Here is a 26,289-nt window from a genome sequence, read left to right as displayed (position 1 = left end):
TTCAGCTGTGCTAACATACTTGCAAAACGGTTTTCTAATGATCAATTAGCCTTTTAAAATTATAAACTCTTATTATTATAAACTCCAACGTGCCATTGGAACACAGGAGTGATGGTTGCTGATAATGGGCCTCTGTACGCCTCTGTAGATATTCCATAAAAAAATTCCAGCTATAATAGTCATTTACAACATTAACAATGTCTACACTGTATTTCCGATCAACGTGATGTTATTTTAATGGACAAAAAAATAGCTTTTCTTTAAAAAACAAGGACATTTCTACGTGACCCCAAACCTTTCAATGGTGGTGTATATCATTGATATTGATGCCAACAACTTTAGCGGTGCCCAGTCATTCTTAGCATCCATGTTTGGTCTAAATTAAACTGTAGTCTCGGAAATACGATGATATTGCCACACAGGGCAAATATTAAGTAGGAAACAATTTGTCAGCATTATTATGTCTTCACATTTACTTCAGACAGATGGCAATGTCATTGGCTAGTAAAGTTTGTAAAAAAAATCTAGCATTACTAATGTTAGCTAGGTAACAGTCGGTGCTCTCCCCTCACGTTCAGATAGCTAGTAAATGTTATACTACAGCTAAAGGAAATCTGGCGACATCACAATGATGACAAAAGGTTTTCCTACTAATTATTTGTCTACTTGAGAAATATCACAGTTTCCCAGTCATTATAATGCACTTTAGACTAAATATTAATCAGCGCCAATTGAGAATGCATTGAGTAGAACTTTTAGTCGGCCACCAGTCCTCAAGAGAAAGCTCTAAAGAATATTGTGACGAAACAAGCAACCCATTACTATTTTTTACCTTTAAAATAACAGTAACTTTTACAGATGTTTTCAAACGAGTTTGGAATACAAAAACTTCTCATAGATATCAGTAATAGTACTTTTTTCTCACTGTGAGGAATTGGAAGACGAAAATGAGGACCGAAATTTCCTCCTTATTTCCCAGAACTCTTTCAGAACTCTTCATAATGAAGAGATGAGCTTTTCTTCAGGAAGGGGGGCTATTTCCCATGTTCCTGTGGTGCAGCAGGAGAGAGAGCCCACAGCAGTACACCATGCTCTTCACTATCATCACTGTGTAAACCAGAGAGGCCAGACGCAGACTGCACATGGACTGGAAGGTTGCTGAGGAAGAGGGAGAAGACTAATGGGTTAATTTCAATCTCGTGCCTTCAGATTGTATTGATACCCCTTGACTTATTCCACATGTTGTTGTATTACAGCCTGAATTCAAAGAAAATATTTGTTTTCTCACCCATCTACACACAACACCCAATAATTAAAAAGTGAAAGCGTGATTTTAGAAAATGTAGCTAATTTATTGAAAATTAAATACACGAATATCTCAAATACATAAATACAATTTTATTTGTCACAAGCTTCATAAAAAAGAAAGTGTAGACTAACAGTGAAATGCTTACTTACTTCCCAACAATGCAGAGAGAAAAAAATGTGAAATTATTGAAACATTAAAACACAAGGAATAAATACACAAGTAAAAGATAACTTGGCTATTTACACAGGGGACCAGTACTGAGTCGATGTGCAGGGGTACGAGGTAATAGAGGTAGATATGTACGGTGCATTCAGAAAGTATTCAGACCCCTTTACTTTTTCCACATTTTGTTACATTACAGCCTTATTAAAAAAACAAAACATTTTTTGAATCTCATCAATCTACATAATGACAAAGCAAAAACTGGTTTCTATACATTTTTGCAAATGTATAAAAATTTTAATTTGAAATATCACATTTACATAAGTATTCAGACCCTTTACTCAGTACTTTGTTGAAGCACCTTTGGCAGCAATTACAGCCTCAAGTCGTCTTGGGTATGACACTATAAGCTTGACACACCTGTATTTGCGGAGTTTCTCCCATTTTTCTCTGCAGATCCTCTCAAGCTCTGTCATGTTGGATGGGGAGCATCGCTGCACAGCTATTATCAGGTCTCTCCAGAGATGTTCGATCGGGTTGAAGTCCGAGCTCTGGTTGGGCCACTCAAGGACATTCCTGTGTTGTCTTGGCTGTGTGCTTAGGGTCGTTGTCCTGTTGGAAGGTGAACCTTTGACCCAGTCTGAGGTCTTGAGCAGGCTTTCATCAAGGATCTCTCTGTACTTTGCTCCATTCATCTTTCCCTCAATCCTGACAAGTCTCCCAGTCCCTGCCGCTGAAAATCATCCCCACAGCATGATGCTGCCACCACCATGCTTCACCGTAGAGATGGTGCCAGGTTTCCTCCATATTTGACACTTGGCATTCAGGCCAAAGATTTCAATATATTTTTCATCAGACCATAGAATCTTGTTTCTCATGATCAGAGTCCTTCAGCTATTACCAGCCTTTCAAAGCATTTCATGGCTACAGATGTGAGTGCTACGAGGCGATAGTCATTCAAACAGGTTATCTTGGTATTCTTGGGAGCAGGGTCTGCTTGAAACATGTAGGTATTACAGACTGTGTCAGGGAGAGATTAAAAATGTCAGTGAAGACATTTGCCAGCTGGTCAGCGCATGCTCTGAGCTCTGGTCCAATTCACACACTTATCAAGAGAACATACCTGCTCATCCCTACTTCCTCTTATCTGGTGGACTCACTAAACACAAATGCTTTGTTTGTAAATTTTGTCTGAGTGTGCCCCTGGCTATCCGTCAATAAAAAAAACAAGAAAAATGTGCCTTCTGGTTTGCTTAATATAAGGAATGTAAAATTATGAATACTTATACTATTACTTTCAATACTTAAGTACATTTTAGCAATTCCATTTACTTTTGATACTTAAGTATATTTAAAACCAAATACTTTTAGACTTTTACTCAAGTAGGATTTTACTGGGTGAATTTCACTTTAACTTGAGTCATTTTCTATTAAGGGATCTTTACTTTTACTCAAGAATGACTATTTAGTACTTTGTCCACCACTGTTAAAGTGGCATTAATAAAGCGACTAGTGCTCCATTTGTTAAAGTGGCCAATGATTTCAAGTCTGTATTTAGGTAGCAGCCTCTCTGTATTAGTGAAGGCTGCTTGATACTCTGATGGCCTTGATGCAACTTTTAGAGGAGGAACCACTGTGTCATACTGCGGCACACCTTGCGGGCTGCTGCAGCATTCTGTGGCACGTTATCTATTTGTCAGCCATTTTTTCTGTTACTGCAAGTTATTGCTAGTTTGAGGGCATCAGATGGCATCTTTGAGAAGCATTTGATAGTCTTCCATATTGTCATTAACAGAGAATTGAAAACATTTTTGTAATAACATAGGATATGGGATTGATTTTAAGAAATTTAATTTGATTAATATTATGGTGTTTCTATTCAGAGAAAAACTAAAAACTAGACCCTCAGGGTTTCCGTTAGGATGGAATGGAAAATATGGAAGGAGTATGCTGTCCTTGCAAATAAGAATTTGACTTGCCTAGTTAAATAAAGGTTACAGTACACTAAGAGCATAACATTTCTGCACCCTAATTCTATAATTCTTGTCTTACCAACACCAAAATAGAAATTAAGTGAAAATAAAAATCTCATTAATTTACCAAGACCAGTCCCCATGCTTGCCTCAGAGCAACGTGAAATGGTGCTAAAATAGTTGAAGGCTTTTGCTTCTAACTTCAATATGCTCTTTAAATAAATAAGACCTACACCATTTTTAACAGCACATTACTAAACACGAGTGGGAGTCATTTTGCCTATGAAAGGCCTATCGTATATCTAAAAATATTTTTTTCAATGACGTGACTCTCCGCCAATAATTACATTTAGAGGATTGGAGGACTCTAAATTATTATCTAAGGGGCATTTTCCTGTAGGATCTGTGAGAATATCTTAGGGGCTTTTATATACTTCTAAATTATTTAATAATAATAATTGCATGGTTTAAAAAGTAACAGTATTTTGGAGATTTCAGTTTTATTTAACCTAGAGTGAGCGAGAAAAAGGCCATTCTTGAACATGGGGTGAGACATTCTCACTAATTTGTAAATAAAGCCAGTTTGTTATTTAGATGTATTTATTTCTGGAGAAACCTAACTTGATTATTTAGCAGACATCACTTGCTTATATTCATAAAGATGATGAACGATCGACAAAGGCAATCTGTAATCTGCTGGCATTACGGCACAACCTCCACATCGCTCTAATTACAGTCAGGAGTGTCACGACTTCCGCCGAAATTGGCTCCCCTGCCTGTTCGGGCGGTGCTCGGCGGTCCTCGTCACCATCCTACTAGCCGCAACCGATCCCTTTTTCGTTTGTCTGTTGGTTTTGTCTTATTAGTTTCACCTGTGTTTATTTTAGTTTAATTAGCTTCCCTATATGTAGAAGTTTGACCCGTCCTTGTTTTGTGCAGGATTGTTTTTTGTTACTCTGTTGGTTGTGGTTTTCATGTTGGTATTCTCCGGACTGTTTGGTCCTGTGTTTGGGCTGGTCTGTTTTATGCGCCCTGTATGTTGGCGTGACAGTTTTTTGGCCAGAGAATAAATCACGATTTACTGAACCCTGCTCTCTGCGCCTGATTCCAACCCACCACTCCTAGTATCCTGTGACAAGGAGACAGTTGAAGAAACTTGCGTGAACTTATGGAAAGGCTAGGTAAGTAATGTTTTATATATATATATATATATCTATAAATAAAAATATCAGAACATTAACTATGTGTGTTCGCTTGTTTTGTACTGTTCTATAGTTTCGACCAAATGATTTGTCTGACAAACAATGACCTTTGTGTCCTGCAGGCCCAGATCAAAGCTGGCGAGACATTCAATAATGTCATCTTCACAGACGAATCAACCGAGCAATTTGCTCAAAAAGGAAGAAGGAAAAAAAGGAAGACGATCAAGAACGCCGAGTCCCAAGTATCCGCTCAAACTCCATGTGTGTGGGGCAACTTCTCGCCAGGGACCAGGCCCATATTTTTTATGGTAAGTTTGGCTATTTACAAAGCAAAAGGTGCATGAAATATTATAGCCTACACCTCACGGACTGTTATGTGTTCCACAATAATTCACTCTTGCCTCCTTTTTCAGGTATCATGGCTCGAGATTTCTTTGAGGAAGAAATCATCAAGAGATATGCTGGACCCTATGTCAGAGAGGTGTTTTTGGGTACACATAGTTTCTTTCAAGGTAGGATTATAGCAATATTGTGTTACGTTTAGGCCTATGTACATTTCTATTATTGTACCTAATTTTGTCTGTTAGGCAAATTATGTTTTTTTCTCCAAATGCAGACAATTACTCAAAACACACTGCCGCCCGGGTTTGCATTACAAATGAGGGCATAAACTGGGTCAAGACGCCAGCAGAGTAACTAGACCTTTATGTAGTAAAATAAAGGTTAAGTAAAAATAAATAAATAAAAAGACCTACAACACCTTCGGTTTTGGCGAGAGAAATTGACGGTGCAACAAATACATTGATCATCTCAGCAAGGTTTTTATCTGTGGTCATGGAGCTGGGTGGAAGTGAGGCTAAAATGTAGTTAATATAAACATCCGCATTTGAATGTCTTTTTTTCTCGTTATTTAATTTAATTAACGAAAGCATAAAGATGTTGATGAAGAAATACTGTACTGCTGTGTAACACTTTAGAGTACTTAAGCATCGAATACATTGCAAGTTGATATGGATTTTCACAACAGTAGCCGGGTTATGAAAAGTCTATTGTCTTGCTAATAGGAACCTTTTGCATGATGGGCTACACCTGCTACAGTTGTGATGGCTTCACTCTTATTCTACAATGTAGAAAATAGTACAAATATAGAAAAATCCTGTAATGAATGTGTGTCCAAATTTTTGACTGGTACTTGCTTAATTAATTTAAGTTTCTATTCCATGAAAAATTAAAAACCCTCTGGGTTTCTGTTAGGATGTAATGGAAAATATGGCGCTGTATAACTTGACGGTCGGCTGTACAGCACTGGGCTATTTAGCTAAAGAATCTCTGTGTCGTGCGGACGGGAGACCCGGGTTCAAATCTCTGACAGAGATGAAGGAGTAGGGGGGGGTTCACACCTAGCTTGGCTATTACACAATTATTTAGTAAAGGTTGATTAGTCTATTGTTCAGCTAAAAGCCCATCCTGCTACGTTTGTGAAAAACTAATAATACTTTTCCCCCTTTCCACGTTAAAGATACATGGAAAATCGATAGTTTGTTTTGAAGTGTATGTCCTATATCTGAGAGATATAAGAAAGGTCAGGAAAATGTATAGATTTTTTTTTAGACACATAAAAAAAAATGTTGGTCACTAAACCACTTCCATATATACTTCCTTATATTTTTAACTAGTACCCGGCTACCTAAAGACAAGTCCTGTGAGGTTTGTGAACGTCCTGGAGCAAAACTTGTTCATGAGAAACTCACCTGTCCATAGAGGGGTCATAGTGTAGCCTAGTGGTTAGAGCATTGGACTAGTAACCGGAAGGTTGCAAGTTCAAACCCCCGAGCTGACAAGGTACAAATCTGTCGTTCTGCCCCTGAACATGCAGTTAACCCACTGTTCCTAGGCCGTCATTGAAAATAAGAATTTGTTCTTAACTGACTTGCCTAGTTAAATAAAAGTAAAATAAAATATTAGTGTGTAGCCCAAACTGTTCGGACGCTACAGACGTTTTCATGAGAAGACCGATTTTCAGGATGTCTCATGGTCTTACAAACACAGCTGTAGCTCGTCCATTGGCAGATTGAGATGCAGCCCATGCCAGAAAAATGAATATCTTTAGTTTAAACAGATATATTTTGATGGGGATTTCTCACGGGGAGCGGACATTGACTCTAGGGGGTTGCTATTTTGGCACATTTTGATCTTGCCTTGAGTAACGCAATTGCTGTGACCAGGACTGTCAAGTGAGCTACATCACATACGCCTAAAACAACATTTCAGGACTGTGGTCGGATGCCGGACCAGTTATTGTGGGAACGGGTGGGAGTCAGACAAGAAGTCAGAGGGAGCAATATGAAAAGCATCAGGAGCATGCTAAAGAAATTAGTCGCCCGCAGACCTCAAGTTCAAAGTTCATAAAATGATCAAATGAATCTCACCATTGGGTATGTAGGGTGGTGCCATCGCATTGGTAGATGGAGAGCAAACATTTTGCTTTGATGAAAAACCTACAAGTAACAAAGAACATGTATTTGTGAGAAATAAGTAATTGATTGACAATGTGAGGGTTACATGCAGAGTTGGGGTCAATTCGAACTAAATGTTTTTCTCGATTTTATTCAAAAGCACCCAACCCTGGTTAGATGGTGTAATTCAACCAAATATTATTGTATATCCAATCACAACATCTTTAATTATTTCTGGAGGATAATTTCATTATCACAGGTTGTTCACTAATGTCTCAATTCAATGTTTCAATTACACAGTTTTTAAATCATCTGGAAAATTACTAACACATTGCCATGTGAACTAGTAATTCAAAAACAAACAAGGAAAATACCACTCAAATTGTGGAATATTTCAAACTTTGGCTACCTTTTGATGTGTCAGCTTCTTCAGGGCCCGCTTCATGCTCCACCGAACAGATGTATTTGGCGTCTGCCTTTCCCTGATACATGATGATCATACTGGTCGTCTGTCCTTCCTCCCTCTGCTCCAGCTGTTCCATCTCTGCTTTGGGCACCTCCACGGTTCGGCCGTTTTCATCCTCCATCTTCCATGAGATCTTGACCAAGTCTGGAAACATTTCTCTAGCCAGACATAGCAGTGTGGTCTTCCCATTCAGCTCAGGTTTGAACGCCAGGTACACGGTCACTTTGGGTTTCCTGAGCTGGTTCTCATCTGATTTGCATGTGAAACAATCGAAACTCACGTTATAAGAATAAAAAAAAACACCTTTGTGTGTAAAAACACTTTGCACTTTCCAATCTATTGTAGTACTAACATATCAACACAAACACACACAAGGATAAATAGCATGGGCACAACAAAAAAGCCTTTCTAGCCATCAGAAACGAGATTTCAACAATGCCATGGTATAAAATAGAATAGTGTATTATATATCTATCAGCTCAGAAAGGTTCTTAACCCCCATCGTCAGGAGTTACGCCTGATCCAGAGTAATCAGCTCTACCACTTGACCAGACTCCAGCCCCACGCAATTAGTTTTACATTTCTCTAATATAAAGTGTTTGCACAACATAGCATTTATTTATTTATAGGAAAATAAAGTTATTTTGCCCTATTCTAAGCCATTGCATTTGCGTCTAACAGAATATGTATGCAACATCTAAAATTAGTTTCATTTCTTTCTTCAAATATAGTCAAATAAACAAATATAATATACAGTATCAAGTAGAGGTCCTTACCAGTGATGATGAGTTTTGAGCCAGATCCAAACCGCAAAATCTCCTGTGTCCCAGATCCAGAATCACACTCCAAGTAAATCCTAGACAAAAACGTATCATCTTTTTGTTCATTTAGATCTAGAGAACTAAAAGTACAATCCTATCATGTCATGCTATGATTGTTCCCCCCCCCCACACACACTATTGACACAATTGCAATTTTTCTGCTTTCAGTTCATCTGTATTTTACATGGTTATAGTCAATATAGACCATACAGTAGTAATACATTATATACAATATTTAGATAGTATTATATATTATCGTTATATTCAAAAGTATTCCAAGAAACTATTTGCGAGTCAAAAATATATTCCTCAGTGTGATATCTCGCTGATTTGATTGGACCTCCCAATGAAGCATCAGAGAATGTGGTTAGATAGGGGAGAAATAAAGATGAGAGTTAAAACATCATCACCTGGGTTTTGGTTTCTAACAGCTTCTCAACCCTCTGCTTATGTCACATCCTGTGGTGACGCTAAGGTCTCTCATTGAGAAGGAACTGTAAGGTAGTTTTCTGCACAGGGAAAGAACTGCAGTTGTCACTGTGGTTATCAAAGCTAGCACAGTAGTAAGTGGCTACATGATCTGTCTTTAGGGTAGGGATTGTCAGTGTGAATATGTCAGAATCTTCTGCCTTTTCGGCTTGGTAATCCTCAAAATCAGGATCCTTGGTTGATTTTTCACCACCTTTATGCATGAACAGAATCCACTTCAGAGCTTCTCCGTCTTTTTGCTGATACCAGTGAATGTTACCAGTGTTGAAGCCTGTAGCTCTGCATTCAATAACACCGGATTTGCCGGAGGATTTGGTCACTGTTAACTGCTCCTGATGCAGATTCACAGCTACTGCTGCTGCTGTAGAAAAGAGAGAACAGATGGTGTGAATAAAGTGGATATATTGTATCTTTCAACAGAGTATTTAACATCGACGGCACCAGACACTTAAAATACAAATGATACACTTACCGACTAAAAGGATATAGGTAAGACACAATGGACGCATGATTGTGCTGAGATATGCTGGCCTGTTATGTGGCAAGTGTGAGATGCTGTGTTCGACTAGTAAAGCTTTAGAAGGAAGTGACTCTAAAAGCAGTGGACCAAACTCAAGAAGGGACACCTAAAAAACATTGCATTTCGCCCGGTGGGCAGTGGTACACATCACAGTGGGCGTGAAATAAAGTGTGCACACCAGGCAACAACTGTGTCCAAGCTTGTGATCCAGGCCTAATTTGATTAATGTACACGATCTAACTTTGTGTCAACTTTACTTGCTAACCATCGGCAACAGTTGAATGAAAAATAAAATGTACATGCAATGGTACCTGAACATGACTTTGAATTTGGTCAACTTACATGAAATGGTACTTGCTGTACACCTATAATTAAATTATTCAGCATTGTTGGGTTATTACACCTCATTAATAAAATCAGGGAGCTATTTTCTTCACAAAATGAGTATAGTAACAGATATGGAGAATACGATTATGATATTTTTTAATTGTCTGATTTTGTTTAAAGGCATTTATCTTTCTAAAGTCACTCAAACAGTGCGAAGTGCTGAATAAATCCACTGGCTAGTTCTGCTGTCTGTAAAGAAATGAGCGGGCTGTTGGTTGATCCTGCTGCTACAATTGGATAGAGCGACTGTTCACTTGCTCTTTGTCACTTGATAATTTCACCTGTCACTTCTCGTCGCATGTTTTGCTCAGACCATTCAGATGTGCTACTGCCTACTACTACTTTGATAAATAAGTTGGCGAGGACGTTTGCAAGCAAGCTATCAATGAGCATAATATCTAACAAGCAGAGCTTGTTGGAAAACAAAGGATGAGAGACCAATGAGTTCAAAAATGTCAAAAAATGTAAAACTAAGTACATTTTCATATTTATGCTAGCTACCATATAGTGATTAGACTGTTTTGATGTTTGAAGGGCTATTGGGTGCTCTATGGCGCCGCAATAATTGGGAATAAGATCAGATGTGACGCATGTCCCAAATGTATCTAGTATCAGCAAAACACCTACTTGAAACCAATCAGCTACTCAAAACTACCATAAAACTTCCATTCTCTTATAATGGCCGAGCATCACAAATAAATGGAACATGCGTAGTACAACATGCTGTTGTTGGCATGTTAGCAAGCAAGTAAGAAACCATTTTTGTTTTTCATAGCAACCATTACAATTGAATGAGCGATCAATGTTTTTGTCTAGCGAAGACAGAAATAGAAACCTTATTTTTGTCCGGACTGTTGGAAGGATGGATATATGGTGGTTTTAATATGTTAAAAACAAATAACAAGGCACACCCAACAAGGCACGGGGTTTGTGGTTTGTGGCAAATATATCACGGCTAAGGGCTGTAACCAGGCACTCCGCTACACAGCTGATGCCTGCTGGACTATTCACTATTTATCTGTCAGCCCCAGCCTCAAACTCAAACACCCGTGATTGCTTTATTCCTCTCTCTAATGTCAATATGCCTAGTCTCCTGCTGTCTCGGTTAGTACTTATTGTTTTATTTCACTGTAGAGCCCCCAGTCTCACTCAACATTCCTTAGATTGCTCTTCTTTCCAGAAATAGGTCTCTCGCTGTTGCCACTTGTTATAGACCCCCTCTCAGCCCACAGCTGTACCCAGGACACCATATGTGAATTGATTGCCCGACATCTATCTTCAGAGTTTGTAGTGTTAGGTGACCGCAACTGGGATATGCTTAACAGAACAGCCGTCCTACAATCTAAGCTAGATGCCCTCAATCTCACACAAATTATCAAGGAACCTACCAGGTACAACCCTAAATCTGTAAACACAGGCACCCTCATAGATATCATCCTGGCCAACTTGCTCTCTAAATACACCTCTGCTGTCTTCAACCAGTATCTCAGCGATCACTGCCTCATTGCCTGCCTCCATAATGGGTCCACGGTCAAACGACTACCCCTCATCCCTGTCAAACGCTCCCCAAAACACTTCAGCGAGCAGGCCTTTCTAATCGACCTGGCCCGGGTATCATGGAAGGATATTGACATCATCCCATCAGAGAGGATGCCTGGTTGCTCTTTAAAAGTGCTTTCCTCACCATCTTAAATAAGCATGCCCCATTCAAACAATGTAGAACTAAGAACAGATAAAGCCCTTAGTTCACTCCAGACTTGACTGCTCTTGACCAGCACAAAAACATCCTGTGGCGTACTGTATTAGCATTAAATAGGCCACGCAATATGTTAGTAGTCATCTTTCTAGATCTCATTCTGTGTATAAAAGGTTGGAGAAAAGGTGGTGTTTGTCATTATTTGTTATTACGGGGACAATTGTAACAGTGTTACAATTGACCGTCCACTGAGGGGGAACAACTTTTGCCTGGCTAACAACCAGTGGTAGCTAGCGAGACATTGCGAAACAATGTTGCAAAACAATTTCAAATTCCCGTGCCATTTACTGGAGGGGGTAGTGGAGGTGACTGTGGATATGTAAAAGTGAATACATCACGCTAACTGCCGTGTAATGTGAGAAAATGGGCATGTTACAACTGACCTATGTTAGTTTTAGCCCGTCACCCCTATGATTAGGTTTTATGATAAACACGTATTGCTCTACTTGTATTACGTATACCCCTTTCAAATAAAGTGTTACCATTAAGACTACATGAAAAGAAAGTCACAGAACTCCATATGACACAAACTATTGAAAGGGTAAACCTGGAGTGACTATTTTTATTACAGTTTACTCTTCATTAGGCAGCACCTCTAAAAACATTACAGGGTGTGTGTCAGCTCATGCTTTTTACTAGACCATTTTAACTACAAAGTATGAAGACTTTTTTTCTTCTTCTAATGTTATGATACTTCTCACTATGACACAGTTATGACAGGTGTCCTAACACTTTAGCTACAGCAAACCATTTAATCCAATATGTCATAACAGCGGTCATAACAGTTTCCGAATGTATTGTGTCTTGATATTCAGGTAATTTGTTTAGGGAATGATTACTACACTATTATGACGCTGTTATTACGTATGGTTCAAATGAATTGTTAATTGTTCTTTCAAAATGGGTGATTTACAAAACTTTATTCCTGCATACCGATAAGATCATTTCATAAAGTATGGACGTTCACATTTAGTATGACATACAGGTAAATTGAGTGAGGGCCCAGGCTTGGTTTGTGTGATTTCCATTAAATAGAAACGTAAAACTGAAATTGTATGATCAGACATAAACAAGGGGGCAGCCCACACTCTTCATAATATTGAAATACCTTTGGACTCCATAGAAAAAAAACTTTGATGTTGGAATTATTCCGAATCTATTCTACTGAACATGCCATTCCTTGTTTTCTGATCTTCCTCGTTGTTTTTATTCTGACTATCATTAACCCCTAAACCAAAGAGAAGCCAATCCCAAAATGTTTCACTCATGCCCCCCTTTCATAGTTGGGGAACACAAAAATATGGAATAGGAATAACACAATGATTCAAATTTAGTACATAATTATGTATTTTACTCAACAAGAAACAGTTAATACAAAACACCAGTACCTGGTTTTCCTTCCATATTGAAATCAAGAATAACAGATGTATAAAGGATAATTAAAACAGCTTACTGCTACAATGTCACATTGTCACGCCCTGGTCTTAGTATTTTGTGTTTTCTATATTTATTTGGTCAGGCCAGGGTGTGACATGGGTTTATTTTGTGTTGTGTTTATGTATGGGGGTTTTTCGTAGGTTTTGGGATTGTGGCTTAGTGGGGTGTTCTAGCAAAGTCTATGGTTGCCTGAGGCGGTTCTCAATCAGAGGCAGTTCTCAATCAGAGGCAGGTGATTCTCGTTGTCTCTGATTGGGAACCATATTTAGGCAGCCATATTCTTTGAGTGTTTCGTGGGTGATTGTTCCTGTCTTTGTGTTAGTTGTCACCAGATAGGCTGTATAGGTTTTCACGGTCCGTTTGTTGTTTTTGTATTGTTCGTTTTTTCTTCGTTATTAAACATGTATCTAACTTACCACGCTGCATTTTGGTCCGACTCTCCTTCGATGGAAGAAAACTGTAACACACATCACTTTCAATGATTACTAGGGTTGGTCAATTGTTATTGTAGATTTTCAGAAATTGTAATAAAAAAATAAAGGTGGTTCAAAGTATTTTAAGGGTTATTATTCAGCTGCGTAAACATGAGTACTCCCCCCCAATGGTGGTCATCATAGAATGAATAGGTCCTTCTCTAATTCTGCCTACTAGAAACCAGATGTTGTAAGTGTTTGTAATACTGTCAAAGTTGTCTTTCATCTCTCAAAATGTTGCGGAATATAACCGCTACCAATTGTCACTCGTTTGGAGATATAGTGCTCACATGCAAGATGCGCATCTTGTCACTTTGCACTAAAAAGCTTTACCAATTTGGGAAAATATACTTTTCTATATAATTGATGACGCAACATGCCACCAGTTAGAGCTCTTGTGAACTCTATTAATCGGGAGCCGCCAATTATGCAATGTTATGCTTTTAAACTAAATGTTTTAAGAAGCACCAGCTTTAATTGTGAGAAAATCCAGCATATTTTTTTTTTATCTTGCAGATGTTATATAATTTGAAGCAGAAAGTTGGGCAGAGAGTGCTACATGGTCTCTAATTCAGAATCAAACAAACTACGGTAACATCAGTTTTGATACAGGATTTGTCTTGTAGTTAAACACTTTGGGAATCCCAGTAGACACAGTAGTAGGTGGTTGAGTGATTGGTTAATATTTCAGGAATTTTCAGAGTGTACATACTGGATCCCACTTTCTCTGCTGCGACTTCCTCAACGCCAGGGTCACTCATCCATTGTTTATTTTGGGGTCTCATCTCCTGTGTTCTCTCATCAGCAGTTGCCATGTACAGCATCCTCCTCAAAGTCTCTCCCTCTTTGTGAAGGTACCAGTGGAGGTAACTGCTGCAGAGGACTGTCACAAGCCATTCGATGAGAGACGTTTTGTTTTGGGTGTCCGTTTTTGTCAGGGTGAATTCCTGGCACAGCTCTGCAGTTTCTGACACTGTACAGAATGTGTGATGAACAAAGAAAGTAACATTGTCAGCAAGGCCAATACAAAACAGATTCCATGGCCAGTATTCAGGATTATGGACGGGATTCAATCTGATTGAACTTTGTCTGCTTTGCATATTTGAAAGGAAACATGCCTGCATTTGTGAAGACCTCAATCACAGTAAAAACGACATATGTTGGAAATTATCTTTAAAGGGTGCATAAGTGACAAAGTGTGATCGGATTGAATCCTGGTCCATCTCTCAGCCAGTGTTTCCCCAGGCACCTAGTAAATACAGAAAAGTAATATACAAAAACGAAATGAACTCAAATACTGAATTCAAGTCATTCTTGACTGTGGCTTCTCTCAAGGAACTTTTGGATCTGACATATCATCAGTAGTGCACTAAAACAAATCAAAAGTGGAATTCCACCAAGCGAATAAGCTAACCCACAAAAAGGAGAAAGATTAGGTACAGAAGAGCTAAAGACATGTTTCATCTTCGTCTACTTGTTTACACAATGTGCTGTTTGTCCTCAGTGCACTGTTGCACTGTTATGCAAGTGGGAGTCACCTCCAGAGCTGTACAATTTTGGGAGGTGCATGGAGTTAGGCACGGATCTTCTGTACAGCCAACGTTCACTGCAACTGCATCATAATCTCTGGCGCCGCATGGACCCTTCACGCCGTAGATGCCAGATCGACCACAAATTGGGGTTTTATCCTGGCCTCACTTCAAGACCCAGATAAAAAAATAAGTGTGAAGTATCGATATAATGTATGAATTGTCAATTCAACTGAACATTATAGATCAAACAATGATAATTAGTATTTTAAATTGTGATTTCATTTACATTTTAAAAACCCTAAACGTAATGAATTCAGCTGACACACTGCTGTAAATAGAAGACTCTAGCTGGTGGGTATAATGCCAGCTAATGTGTAAGGCCCTTAATTGACAATGTATCACTGATATGGGTGAGTGAATGTCAAGTTCACTCTTTATCGCTTACACATTTTCAAATACATAACAATAGTGAACGTCATGATAGAAGGATGCATTGCTAAAGTATTGTGTGTGGAACACTATGATTAAACTTGATGTCACAGTTTGTTAGTAGCATATGGGGAAGGTTTGCATTTCTCTCTCCTGATCATCTTATGACAATAGATGAAAAATAATGTGTCAGGTTTAGGATTTGTCTATCAGTCATGTCAGAAAAGTCATAAAATAGCCAGACTTTGATGCAAATGATGTGTGTCAAGAAAGTCTAAAGTATATACTGTCCATACGAAAAGACTGTTACTGTAAGGTCCTTGCACCCTCTTGTGGCACCGACATGCATTTATCTTTGAGAGGCCTTGAATGGGGAAAAAAAAATCAGTCGAAGCATCCTTTCAAATAGAACACCCAATTAATCCCAAATAACAACGACGAGCTACACAAATCCACTCGTTCCTTTCATTTACAGTGTTAAATAACACTCATATGTGAGAACAATATTTACAATATAACACATGTTTCATTTTGGCATTATAATAAGGTTGGTGGCAACATGAACAATTGTTGTGGAAATCTATTGCATTTCAAGTCGACGACAAAATCCACAATGCAATGCTCTCTCTGTGGGCTGGCTAGCTTAGTAGCTAGCTAGCAAGCAAATGTAGCTACACACAATAATACCAAAGACAATATCAGCATGTAAATTAGGAGTCTACAATCTCACCATGTTCAACGTGCAGATCGATGTGCTTCAGAGTGAGGTCTGACATTCACTATGGCAGACATACTTATGAGGAGATGGGAAACGTTTCCCATACTCCGTCAACGGACTCTGCAGTGCATTTTGGGCGATTCTGGGACAAGGAGTGAATTGGAGTCTATAAGTGGAGGTTGCTGAGCAGAGGACGGCTCATAATAATGTCTAGAAAGGAGCTAATGGAATTGCATCAAACAATTGGAACCCATGTGTTTGATGTGTTTAATACTATTACAATCCAGGCATTAACACGAGCCTGTCGTCTCCAATTAAGGTGCCACCAACCTTCTGTGCAGTCTATTGGGCGCTAGCTCAAAAACACAACATTAGCACACATTTTTTCAACAAGTACAAAACATTATTATGTTATTTCGAGGAAAATAGGCACGTAGATATACTGTACATTGACTTCGATAAGGGATTGCATGATGATTAGCTTAGCAACCGTGTGACGCAGCATAACAACGTGAATAATTTTGGTTGACAGTCTGCTGGGTGGCGCGTGATACGTTCTTTCATTTATTGGATTCGTTAAAAAAAAAGTATTCTTAAGGTAGGAATATCGCAAAAATGTATTCAATGGTTCATTCGAGAGAAGGCATCCTCCCAAGTTATGACATCGGCAAGTATTGAAATCTAACGTGTGATAGAGGTTTTCGCAATCTAAAAGTCGCATTCGTATTAAATTCCATAGTAGTGAGAACTACTTTATACAGTGCTACGTCATACCTGCCGGATTTCTGCGTGCTTGAATGCCAGTAACTCAGATACACATGAAAACATGAAGTGACCCAGGGAATTGATAGAACATCACTCAGAGATGCACAAAAACAATATTACATTCAAAATAGGTGAACCTTTCCTTGAAGCCATGTTCACAGTGCAGGCCTTAAATGCTCAGATCAGTTTTGTTGTTAAAATATGTTTTGGAAAACTGACTGTCGAAACAGCAAATTGGATGTGTGTATGTGTGTGTGTTCAAACAGCAGTCATTTGCTAACTTGGCTACACTGGTTGCCTTAGTAACGACGGGTGTGTGAGCAGTGGTGTTGAACATTGAACATTTATTTTTGATCAATGTAAAGAGAAAGTCATAACAATGAAATCACATTTACACATTGCCTTCACTAAACGTACAGAATACATCATAATAACAATTATTTAATTGACTGGTGTAAATAAGTAACCCCGAAAGCAGTAAATGTCACTCTGCATTTATTTCATTACACAAAATATGAAAAAACAGATGTCAGATCAACCCTTTTGCATGTATTTTTAGTGAGTGGTAAAATATTTTAAATAACTGACCATCGGTCTACTCAGTGACAGGTGTCTCAAGTGCTACGCCCTGACTCAGGCTGTTAAGTGCGGAGGTCAGTAGGTAGTAGTGAAGACATTCCCACAGTGCCAAGCATTGGGACACGTTGTCTCACTTACGCCTTCAATGTTATTTATTAATAAGTAGGGTTTAAGTTTTGAAAAGTAAATAGATAATAAAAACCAACCCAGAAAGGACTGAAGGGTAATAATTAAACAGTGGAGTGACATCATCCAGTAAGTGTAACTATTGTTCATTGAGTGGGATGTTATAGATCGAGAGACGTTTTTGTACTTGATAAGGTTCTGTCAGTGCCACTAACTGCTGTAAGGCTCATAAAACCCTCTATTTACAGTCTACAAATCTATAATATGTCATGTGCATTACTGAACCTCGTGTTTTATTTATAGTTTACATCTACTGATTCAGAGGGGTTGGGCTAAATGCGGAAGACACATTTCAGTTGTACAACTGACTAGGTATTCCTTTCATTACCATCTACTGCCTTGCATGACCAACACTAAAACTGTTGACCAGCTAAATAGTGTGGCGGTCTGCTCATGAACTGCAATATTGCACTAGTTAATATGGGAAAGTAAAGAGTGACGGTTTTAGATAAAGATGAATGTGATTCAGAAGAGAACACAGGAAACTGGTCAATAATTTGTTCTCATGTAGAACCTATGTACTGAATGAGTAATGTTGGGTAAAAACACAATTTATATATAGACAATTAACACTGGTTCATTCTAAACTAGGATTATTTTCAAATCCACTTTCTAGAGGGAGTCATGTTCAAATATCATGCAATTGTTTCAAAGCACATCCAATTTGGTTCTCAAAAGGCTAGGATTAGATTATACTGGAGTTAAATTGTAAAAGCAAGTGTATTTTCTGTGAATATATATTTTCAGAGTAAATTTACTATGAGTAAAAAGCTGTAGATCTCAATATGAATTTCCCATCTAATGCAGTAAGGTTATATTGTGCTAACCTATATTAAAACTATTGTGACCTTACTGTCCCATTGATCAATTACATTTGAACATTTATTTTCAAGTAGCATAATTTAATTATCTACTTATCAGCATTTCCTTGTTTGAAGACAGTATTCAAGAAAGAACGCAAACACAGATCTAGCTTGCAATTCAATATTGAACATTATCTCACTCATTGGCCAGTGCCTTCATCAGAACATTGTGTGCATCATCAGCCAGCTCATTCAGACACTTCCTCAACATGTACTCGGTTGTACCAAAGGAAATCAATATGGCAGTTAAGCTGCCGACAATAGGAATGTTACTGAACAGGTACTCAACCACCGTTACCCCTGCGATAACTGAACTTTGAAGCAACTTGACAACCACATCTTTGTTTATTTCTTTGTTCAGAGGTGACTTGAGGACTGCTTTCAGCTCCTCCACTGGCACATTCATTCTGTTAGCTAGGCTCTGCAGGGACTCATCATCAAGACCAAAAGCATTATAGTACTTCTTGAGCTCAATTACCAAGATGCTTACATCTACAGCAAAGGAAAGACCTGGGATAGGTATTGCTGCCACAACGCCAGATACAAAAGCTAGCCTCCACATGTTGGCTTTGAAAGCCTCCTTCTTCCTCTGGTTGATTTTCAGGGTTATATTAGGGATGGACAACAGTAGTACATGCCTCTTGTGGTCAGGAAGCTCTTTCTCTATTGTCTCCTCAAAGTCATGGAAATCGTAGTAACCAAGGTCAAAACTGGAGATGAGAAAGACCTTAGGAGAGCCCAGACCCTGATCCTCAAGCCCTGAGGAGCAAAACAAAGTAAAGTCAAATAAAACCCCACTAACTACAATATGAAAAAACAAATTCCTTTTGTTTAGCAATAGAGTACATTTACATAATGCACATAGTGTGTAGACAAACCTTTGATGCAGTATTGTCTGATTGTTTCCAGTGTCTTATCTTGGTCAAACATCTCTTTTCTCCCCTCAGCCTTCATGTCGTTATCTATCTTGGAGCGAACAAAGTAGAACTTCTTCTTCATCTTCTGGATCTCCTTGGCCAGAGTAATGTCATTGGCTCTGAATCGCTCTGATGAGACTATGATGAAGAAATCAAAACGATCAAATTCAACTTTCTGAAGGTACTCTTCTGGTTTGAAGTTAGAGGTGCCAATACCAGGGAGATCCCAAACTTTCAAATTTGGGTATTTTGGGTGGGGGTAAGCCTTTGCCTCCATGGTGGTTTCCACCACACCAGTTAGAGCAGCTCCTTCTTCATTATTCTTCATGCCTCTGAACGCATTGACAAAGGTAGATTTACCGGAGCCTGTCTCACCTGTGACAGCAATATTCAGCTCCACATTATTAATCTCCTTCAAATAATCTTGAATCTTGCCTGCAGCTGTGGTCAAGCTGTTGTTCTTCAATGCTTCTTCAAGCTCTCTTGGTACTGCTGAAACTTCATCAATATTCTCCATGGCAATCGTATTTCAAATAAATGCAAGTGAATGAATGTATGTATGTTTGACAATGGCGAGACAAGGAACTATACATATAATGACAGTCTTAGACCACACCCACCCATAACTGGCAGCAGCATTGTAAGATACCTTATCTTTACGGTCTACTTTGTACGTCAGGGTGTGGGACCAAGGATAACGACCTGTTCTCTACATCTGGAAATGTTTATGAACATTCACACAGACTGAATACCTACAAGGTATGTGTCACGCACTGGCCATAGAGAGGCTTTTATTCTCTATTTTGGTTAGGCCAGGATGTTACTAGGGTGGGCATTCTATGTTCTTTTTTCTATGTTTTTGTATTTCTTTGTTTTTGGCCGGGTATGGTTCTCAGTGTCTATCGTTGACAGCTGTCTATCGTTGTCTCTGATTGGGAACCATACTTAGGTAGCTCTTGCCCACATGGGTTTTGTGGGTAGTTGTTTTCTGTTTTGTGTCTTTCTGCACCTGACAGGACTGTTTTTGTTTTTGTTCATTCTCGTTATTTTTGTTATTTCAGTGTTCAGTTAATAAAAATCATGAACACGTATCACGCTGCACCTTGGTCCTCTCCTTCCAACAGCCTTTACAGTATGGCTGTAATTATGGCCACTTGGGTCAATTCCATTTCACTCTGTTCAAGGGACATTGTATTCAAACAGCACAAATTGTGTTAAAAAATAAGTGAAATATGTTCCTCTTCGTTTTGCATGTGAGGTGTTAAAAGTCCATGTTGAAGTATCGATGCGCACTATAACCTCAGTTTTACCAAAAAGAAAAGCAGAGCTTCTTTAAGCATAATAGGAAATTCTACACTGATGACATTGTATAAGGCCCAGTGCAATCAAAGACATGATTTTCCTTTGATATAACCACAAAATGAGGTTGGAAATAATACCATTGAAATTGTGAATATGATAAACCCGTTCTGTGTAAGAGCTGTTTGCCTGCCTGGTGACAAATGCTATTTATGTTGTCTCCTCCCCACTCAGACCACTCCCAGATAGTCCTAGCAAAAATATTTTTATATGCACTTACATATGACTTGACAGACTTCAGTGCGGCTTTTGACATTATCAATCCTAGTCTGCTAAATCTAATTTTACATAGGTATTCAGACACTTTGCCATAAGACTAGAAATTGAGCTCAGGGGCATTATGTTTCCATTAATCATCCTTGAGATGATTCTATACCTTGATTTGAGTCCACCTGTGGTAAATTCAATTGATTGTACATGATTTGGAAAGGAACACACCAGTCTATATAAGGTCCCATAGTTGACAGTGCATGTCGAGCAAAAACCAAGCCATGCGGTCGAAGGAATTGTCCGTAGAGCTCCAAGAGAGGATTGTGTTGAGGCACATTCCTGCAGCATTAAAGGTCACCAAGAACACAGAGGCCTCCATCACCACCAAGACACTTCCTCGATCTGGCCACCCGGCCTAACTGCACAATCCGGGGAGAAGGGCCTTGGTCAACACAAATCATAATATATCATCTCTGTAGGTGTCTCGGCTGGTGGTTTGTCATGTGAAGGACATTGAAGTGGATGTGACCGCTAACCTGCAGGAGAGGCTCACCTGGGTGACGGACCTCCTGTCACGTATCTCCATGCTTGTGTCTGAGGACCTGTAGAGGCTGTGTCTACAGCTGTGGGGCAGGACAAGTATGGTAACCTAACCTCACTGTATGAAGGAGGAGGCTGTGTGTAAGGACACGCAAGGTAACCTAATTGTGTGACACCCATATTGTCTTACTTTGCCAAGGCAAATGCTCTATATTTAGCTAGAGCTGTGTGTTGTTTTTATGGATAGTCATCTCCAATCTGTTAAAATATCTGTTTGTCTTCCTTTGCCAACATAAATGTGATGTATCACCTATCCTTTGTTTTTGAGTTAATTTAGCTGTATACCGAAATGTCTTCTCCTCCTCAGACCACTGAACCCTGAACCCTGACCTTTGACCCTCGCACAGCCACCTGCTCCCCTCTCAGGAGAACCTATGGGCGCCTCTTCCCACTATAATCTTTGAACCCCACATCACTCCCCCGTATGACCTCAAGGGCATTCCCTGGATGGAAAAGTGGAAATGGTGTATGGTGTGAATGAACGGTCTACGCTGGAGCCTTCAACTGGATGAGTTCAAGCTGAGGGCCTGGCGCAACGTGTGCCGGGAGATGGTGGCTGGCCACTCCCAACACTCCCGCATCGGAATGCTGCTGGACTACCAGGCTGGAAAACTGACGTACTATGAAGACGGCCGACGCAGCTGCTGACTTCCACTGTGCCTTCACTCAGGAGCTGTTCCCTGCCTGTTGGATAGGGGAAGGCGTCAGCGTCACCCTCTGCTCGCCATGACAACAACACGAAAGGGAATGACCGGGACCTAACAATCTTTTATGGAACTAGTCTACATGACTATAGACTTAGACATCGCAACATGATACCTGCCCCATTATGGTGTCTGCACGGGCAGCACCATTGAGGCAACCTCCATTTCAAGTAAATTGTCTTCTACTACTTCTATGAGTTGGCAAACAAACTGAAATGGTTCACACTGCCACCTAGACTGTGTTTGAACAGGTATAAAGCAAAGGTTGGTGATTTACTGCCACTTGGGGTTATGGAATATTTTCATTGGCTGATACCACCTGTGATCTGTATGGAATTCTGTGATCTTTCTTTAACCCGTAGGAAGTCCCATCTCATCTCCCCTTTTACCCTCAGAAAAGCCTAAATTCGGCAGGGCATGGACTCTTCAGGGATACTGGCCCATGTTGTCTCCAATGCTTTCCACAGCTGTGTCAAGTTGGCTGGATGTCCTTTGGTTGGTCCATCCTTGATACACGGGGGAAACTGAGCATGAAAACCCCAGCAACGTTGCAGTTCTTGGCACAAACCGGTGCGCCGGCCACCCAATAACATACCCCGTTCATAGGCACTTAAATGATATATCCCTATTTTTCTCAAACGTCGTGGAAGCTTGGCGTATTACAAAAACTCTCCCCCTCCCCACCCCCAGCCCCTTTCTCAACAAGCCTAGAGTCACTCCTACTTTGCATGCTCTCACCCTTTCATTCTAAAACGTGTGGATTTGTTTATATAGGCATAGCTAGCTAACTAGCTAGCCAGCCATTTCATACAGCTACAGCAGCAGTCCACTAGCTAACCACTGGACACACAGAATGTCGAGTGATGAGGTGAAATATAACGTTAAACTCCAAAAAGTATTTGTATTGTAAAACCATATGGCAAGTTAACGTGATGTGTTCTTTCAGTTCCCTTGCTAGCCTTGTTAACGTTTGCTAAACCAATGTTAGTTTGACACAAATAGTTTCAACCTTGTGAAATTGTTTTGTAATAGCCAAGGTATTTAAGAAAGTATTTCACATAGCAGGACATCCAACTAACGTCATTCATTGTATGCGCAGGTTGCATTGGACAACGTTGATGATGGCAGTCCAACTAGCAGGGCTAGAGGGAGAGCCAGGGGCAGAGGACGGACAGGCAGAGGCAGGCAGTAGAGAGACAGAAATGAGGATGAGGAGAGTCTTTTTGCTCTCCGACATGATAGAATGGCTGCCACACAGGTTTGTATTATGTTAAATGCCAATATATTTATCAAAAATAAAGTACCCTCTTGAATAGTTATTGTATGAACATAATAATTGGTGGATAAATACATTTTTGTTTTTGGTATTTATCTACACGTACTACTTTCAGTAGAAACATGATCTAGTTTCATCAATTTGCAATGGAAAGTAGTTGCTTTGAATGAATCGTAGACCTTGACCATACATAGGAGAACAACCTTTAGCTGAGTGTGGAGAGAAATATCACATTCTGCCTTACTGATAATAGGCTGTGTGCATCTGTTCATTCAGGAATTCATCATCAGGGAGCTGAATTATGCAGACAACAAAGAGGTGGTGAGGCGAATGTTTAAGGGAGAGCCAGGATTGGTTTTTGATGTCCTAGAGATTTACCGACAACGGAATGGTAAGCCGAGAGAGAGATGCGGTCAGGGACCAGACTTCTGTGTAAGCCAGCTGCCACATTTTGCCCAGTACTGCCTAGACAACAGATATTTATGTTTGCACAGGCGGTAAAGGGTTGACGTGCTGGCAGTGGCTGACGCAGCAGAGCCTGGAGATGACTCCAGGGAATACCGGCATGCTGCCTACACATTTCAACCGTAGAATTATGTTTGTGATGTGGCAGCTTTGTGCAGGAAACTGAGTTGTCATCCCCAGTTACTGTGTTTGGAGAGTCAGGGATACCTTCCCTGATCCCCATTCTGAGTACACTGGGTTCCACCCTGGGCGCTAGGATTCTCAAAGTATTTGGCATGATGACGTACTAGTGTTATGCCCAAAGAATGTCCATTGCCAGACACTTATCAGCATGACATTAGTATGACATCGTGTCACTTGCTGTGAACAGAACACAACCTCTCCCTCAGTATGCATTCTCCACACACAAACACCTGCCAGGTGCATCTTCAGGACATCAACCTTCTTACTGGGCACATCATGCCATATAAAATATTCTAAAGGTTGCTTGTTTATTTCTCACTTTCTCCCGGCACAATAAAGTTTAAATGGGAAAATGTCCGATTTTTATTCATACATCTGAAAGTGTGCTTGAATAAAACATTTCACTTTTTTATTTTGTATATTAGTTTTTTCTGAATGAAAAGTTTCAAAGACACAATTGTACACATTTCAGACAACGTTTGTCTATATTGTTTACCGTTGACATAATTTTACGGTTGAAATGTCACCCTCAAAACAACATTTAACCCCAATGACTTGTGCCAGTTCATTGCTGGTAAATGAGAACTTACTCCAAGCCTTACTATTCAAGGAGATGTGGGAAGTCAAGTGAAATATAAACAACACTGGAAGCGGGGGGAAGTCTGTGGTCATGGACGACTCGCTGATTACGACTTCAAATATGTCATTGAGTTCATTTGTCCAGGGGTAATTAATGTCACCCCAGACATAATATACACCCCTAGAGGCAGATAGAGCCCCATGGACACAGGGATGCTTTACGGTGGTAAATACACTTGTGGAGATCATCTGTACGTACACCCACACCACGTCTCACAAAAACACGGCGATTGGAAACAAAAATCTAAAATTTGGATTCCAGACCAAAGGACAAATATCAACTAGTCTACTGTCCATTGCTGTGTTTCTTGAACCAGCAAGTTTCTTATTATCATTTGTGTCCTGTAGTAGTGATTTCTTTGCAACAAAGGCCTGATTCACACAAGCTCCTCTGAACAGCTTATGTTGATGTGTCTGTTGCTTGAACTTGAACTGTGAAGCATTTATTTGGGCTGCAATTTCTGAGGCTGGTAACTCTAATGAACTTCTCTTTTGTAACAGAGGTAACTCTGGGTCTTCCAATCCTGTGGCGTTCCACATGAGAGCCAGTTTCATAATGCTTGATGGTTTTTGCGACTGCACTTGAAGAAACCTTCAAAGTTCTTGAAACGTTTCGTATTGACTGACCTTCATGTCTTAAAGTAATGATGGACTGTCATTTCTCTTTGCTTATTTGAGCTGTTCTTGCCATAATATGGACTTGTTTTTTTACCAAATAGGGTTATCTTCTGTATACCCTCCTGTGCAATAACACAACTGATTGGCTCAAATGGATTAAGAAGGAAATAAATTCCACAAATGAACTTTTAACAAGACACACCTGTTAATTGAAATGCATTCCAGGTGACTACCTTGTGAAGTTGGCTGAGAGAATGCCAAGATTGTGCAAAGCTGTCATCAAGGCAAAGGGTGGCTATTTGAAGAATCACAAATATAAAATATACTTTGATTTGTTTAACACTTTTTTTTGTTAATACTTGATTCCATATGTGTTATTTCATAGTTTCGAGTAAAAAATAGTAATAAAAAAATAGTAAACATTTAAAAAAAAAAAAAAAAAAAAAACTTTAATGAGTAGGTGTTCTAAAAGGTGTGTATGTATATATATATATATATATATTACACAGATATTTTAAAAATATTTTTTTTCACAAACCCTACCACACATCTCCTACGTAGAATTAACCAATGGACAACAACCCTGAGGCTTCTACTTCCAGTTTATACATACTGTACACATTTTACGCACACAATGTATTTTACAATAGTTATCTTTTGCTTGTTTTTAATCCCATCCTTCAGCTCCACTCAACCCTTCCCATCTATCGCTTAACACCAACCATTTTTTATTTCCATTAGCCATATATTTTTCAACTGTGCTGTGATGTTTCACAAAACTTCTGTACCTTTCTG

General features: G+C 39.4%; 2 protein-coding genes and 1 long non-coding RNA gene across 3 annotated transcripts; 1 reads left to right on the top strand and 2 right to left on the bottom strand.

The window, feature by feature from the left end:
- Positions 1 to 223: 223 nt before the first annotated feature.
- On the bottom strand, positions 224 to 13,569 carry LOC112264149. Its single transcript, XM_042331103.1, has 7 exons — positions 13,395 to 13,569; positions 8,861 to 9,239; positions 8,345 to 8,481; positions 7,512 to 7,817; positions 7,076 to 7,144; positions 2,354 to 2,491; positions 224 to 1,158 (listed from the first exon to the last, which is right to left on the bottom strand). The coding sequence occupies exons 1-7, from the start codon at positions 13,402 to 13,404 to the stop codon at positions 1,022 to 1,024; spliced, it is 1,176 nt and encodes a 391-aa protein (XP_042187037.1). The 5' UTR covers positions 13,405 to 13,569; the 3' UTR covers positions 224 to 1,021.
- A 3,653-nt stretch (positions 13,570 to 17,222) lies between these two features.
- On the bottom strand, positions 17,223 to 20,067 carry LOC112263385 (interferon-inducible GTPase 5). The gene is made up of 2 exons (XM_024439548.2): positions 19,402 to 20,067; positions 17,223 to 19,282 (listed from the first exon to the last, which is right to left on the bottom strand). The coding sequence occupies exons 1-2, from the start codon at positions 19,955 to 19,957 to the stop codon at positions 18,660 to 18,662; spliced, it is 1,179 nt and encodes a 392-aa protein (XP_024295316.1). The 5' UTR covers positions 19,958 to 20,067; the 3' UTR covers positions 17,223 to 18,659.
- A 43-nt stretch (positions 20,068 to 20,110) lies between these two features.
- Positions 20,111 to 25,323, top strand: LOC112263384. The gene is made up of 4 exons (XR_002955486.2): positions 20,111 to 20,199; positions 21,489 to 21,705; positions 21,917 to 23,571; positions 23,866 to 25,323. It is a non-coding gene; the product is annotated as an uncharacterized LOC112263384 (long non-coding RNA).
- The last annotated feature ends 966 nt before the right edge of the window (positions 25,324 to 26,289 follow it).

This window comes from Oncorhynchus tshawytscha, linkage group LG12 (assembly GCF_018296145.1).
Source record: "Oncorhynchus tshawytscha isolate Ot180627B linkage group LG12, Otsh_v2.0, whole genome shotgun sequence".
Taxonomy (NCBI): domain Eukaryota; kingdom Metazoa; phylum Chordata; class Actinopteri; order Salmoniformes; family Salmonidae; genus Oncorhynchus; species Oncorhynchus tshawytscha.
This window is presented reverse-complemented; position numbering and strand designations above follow the sequence as displayed.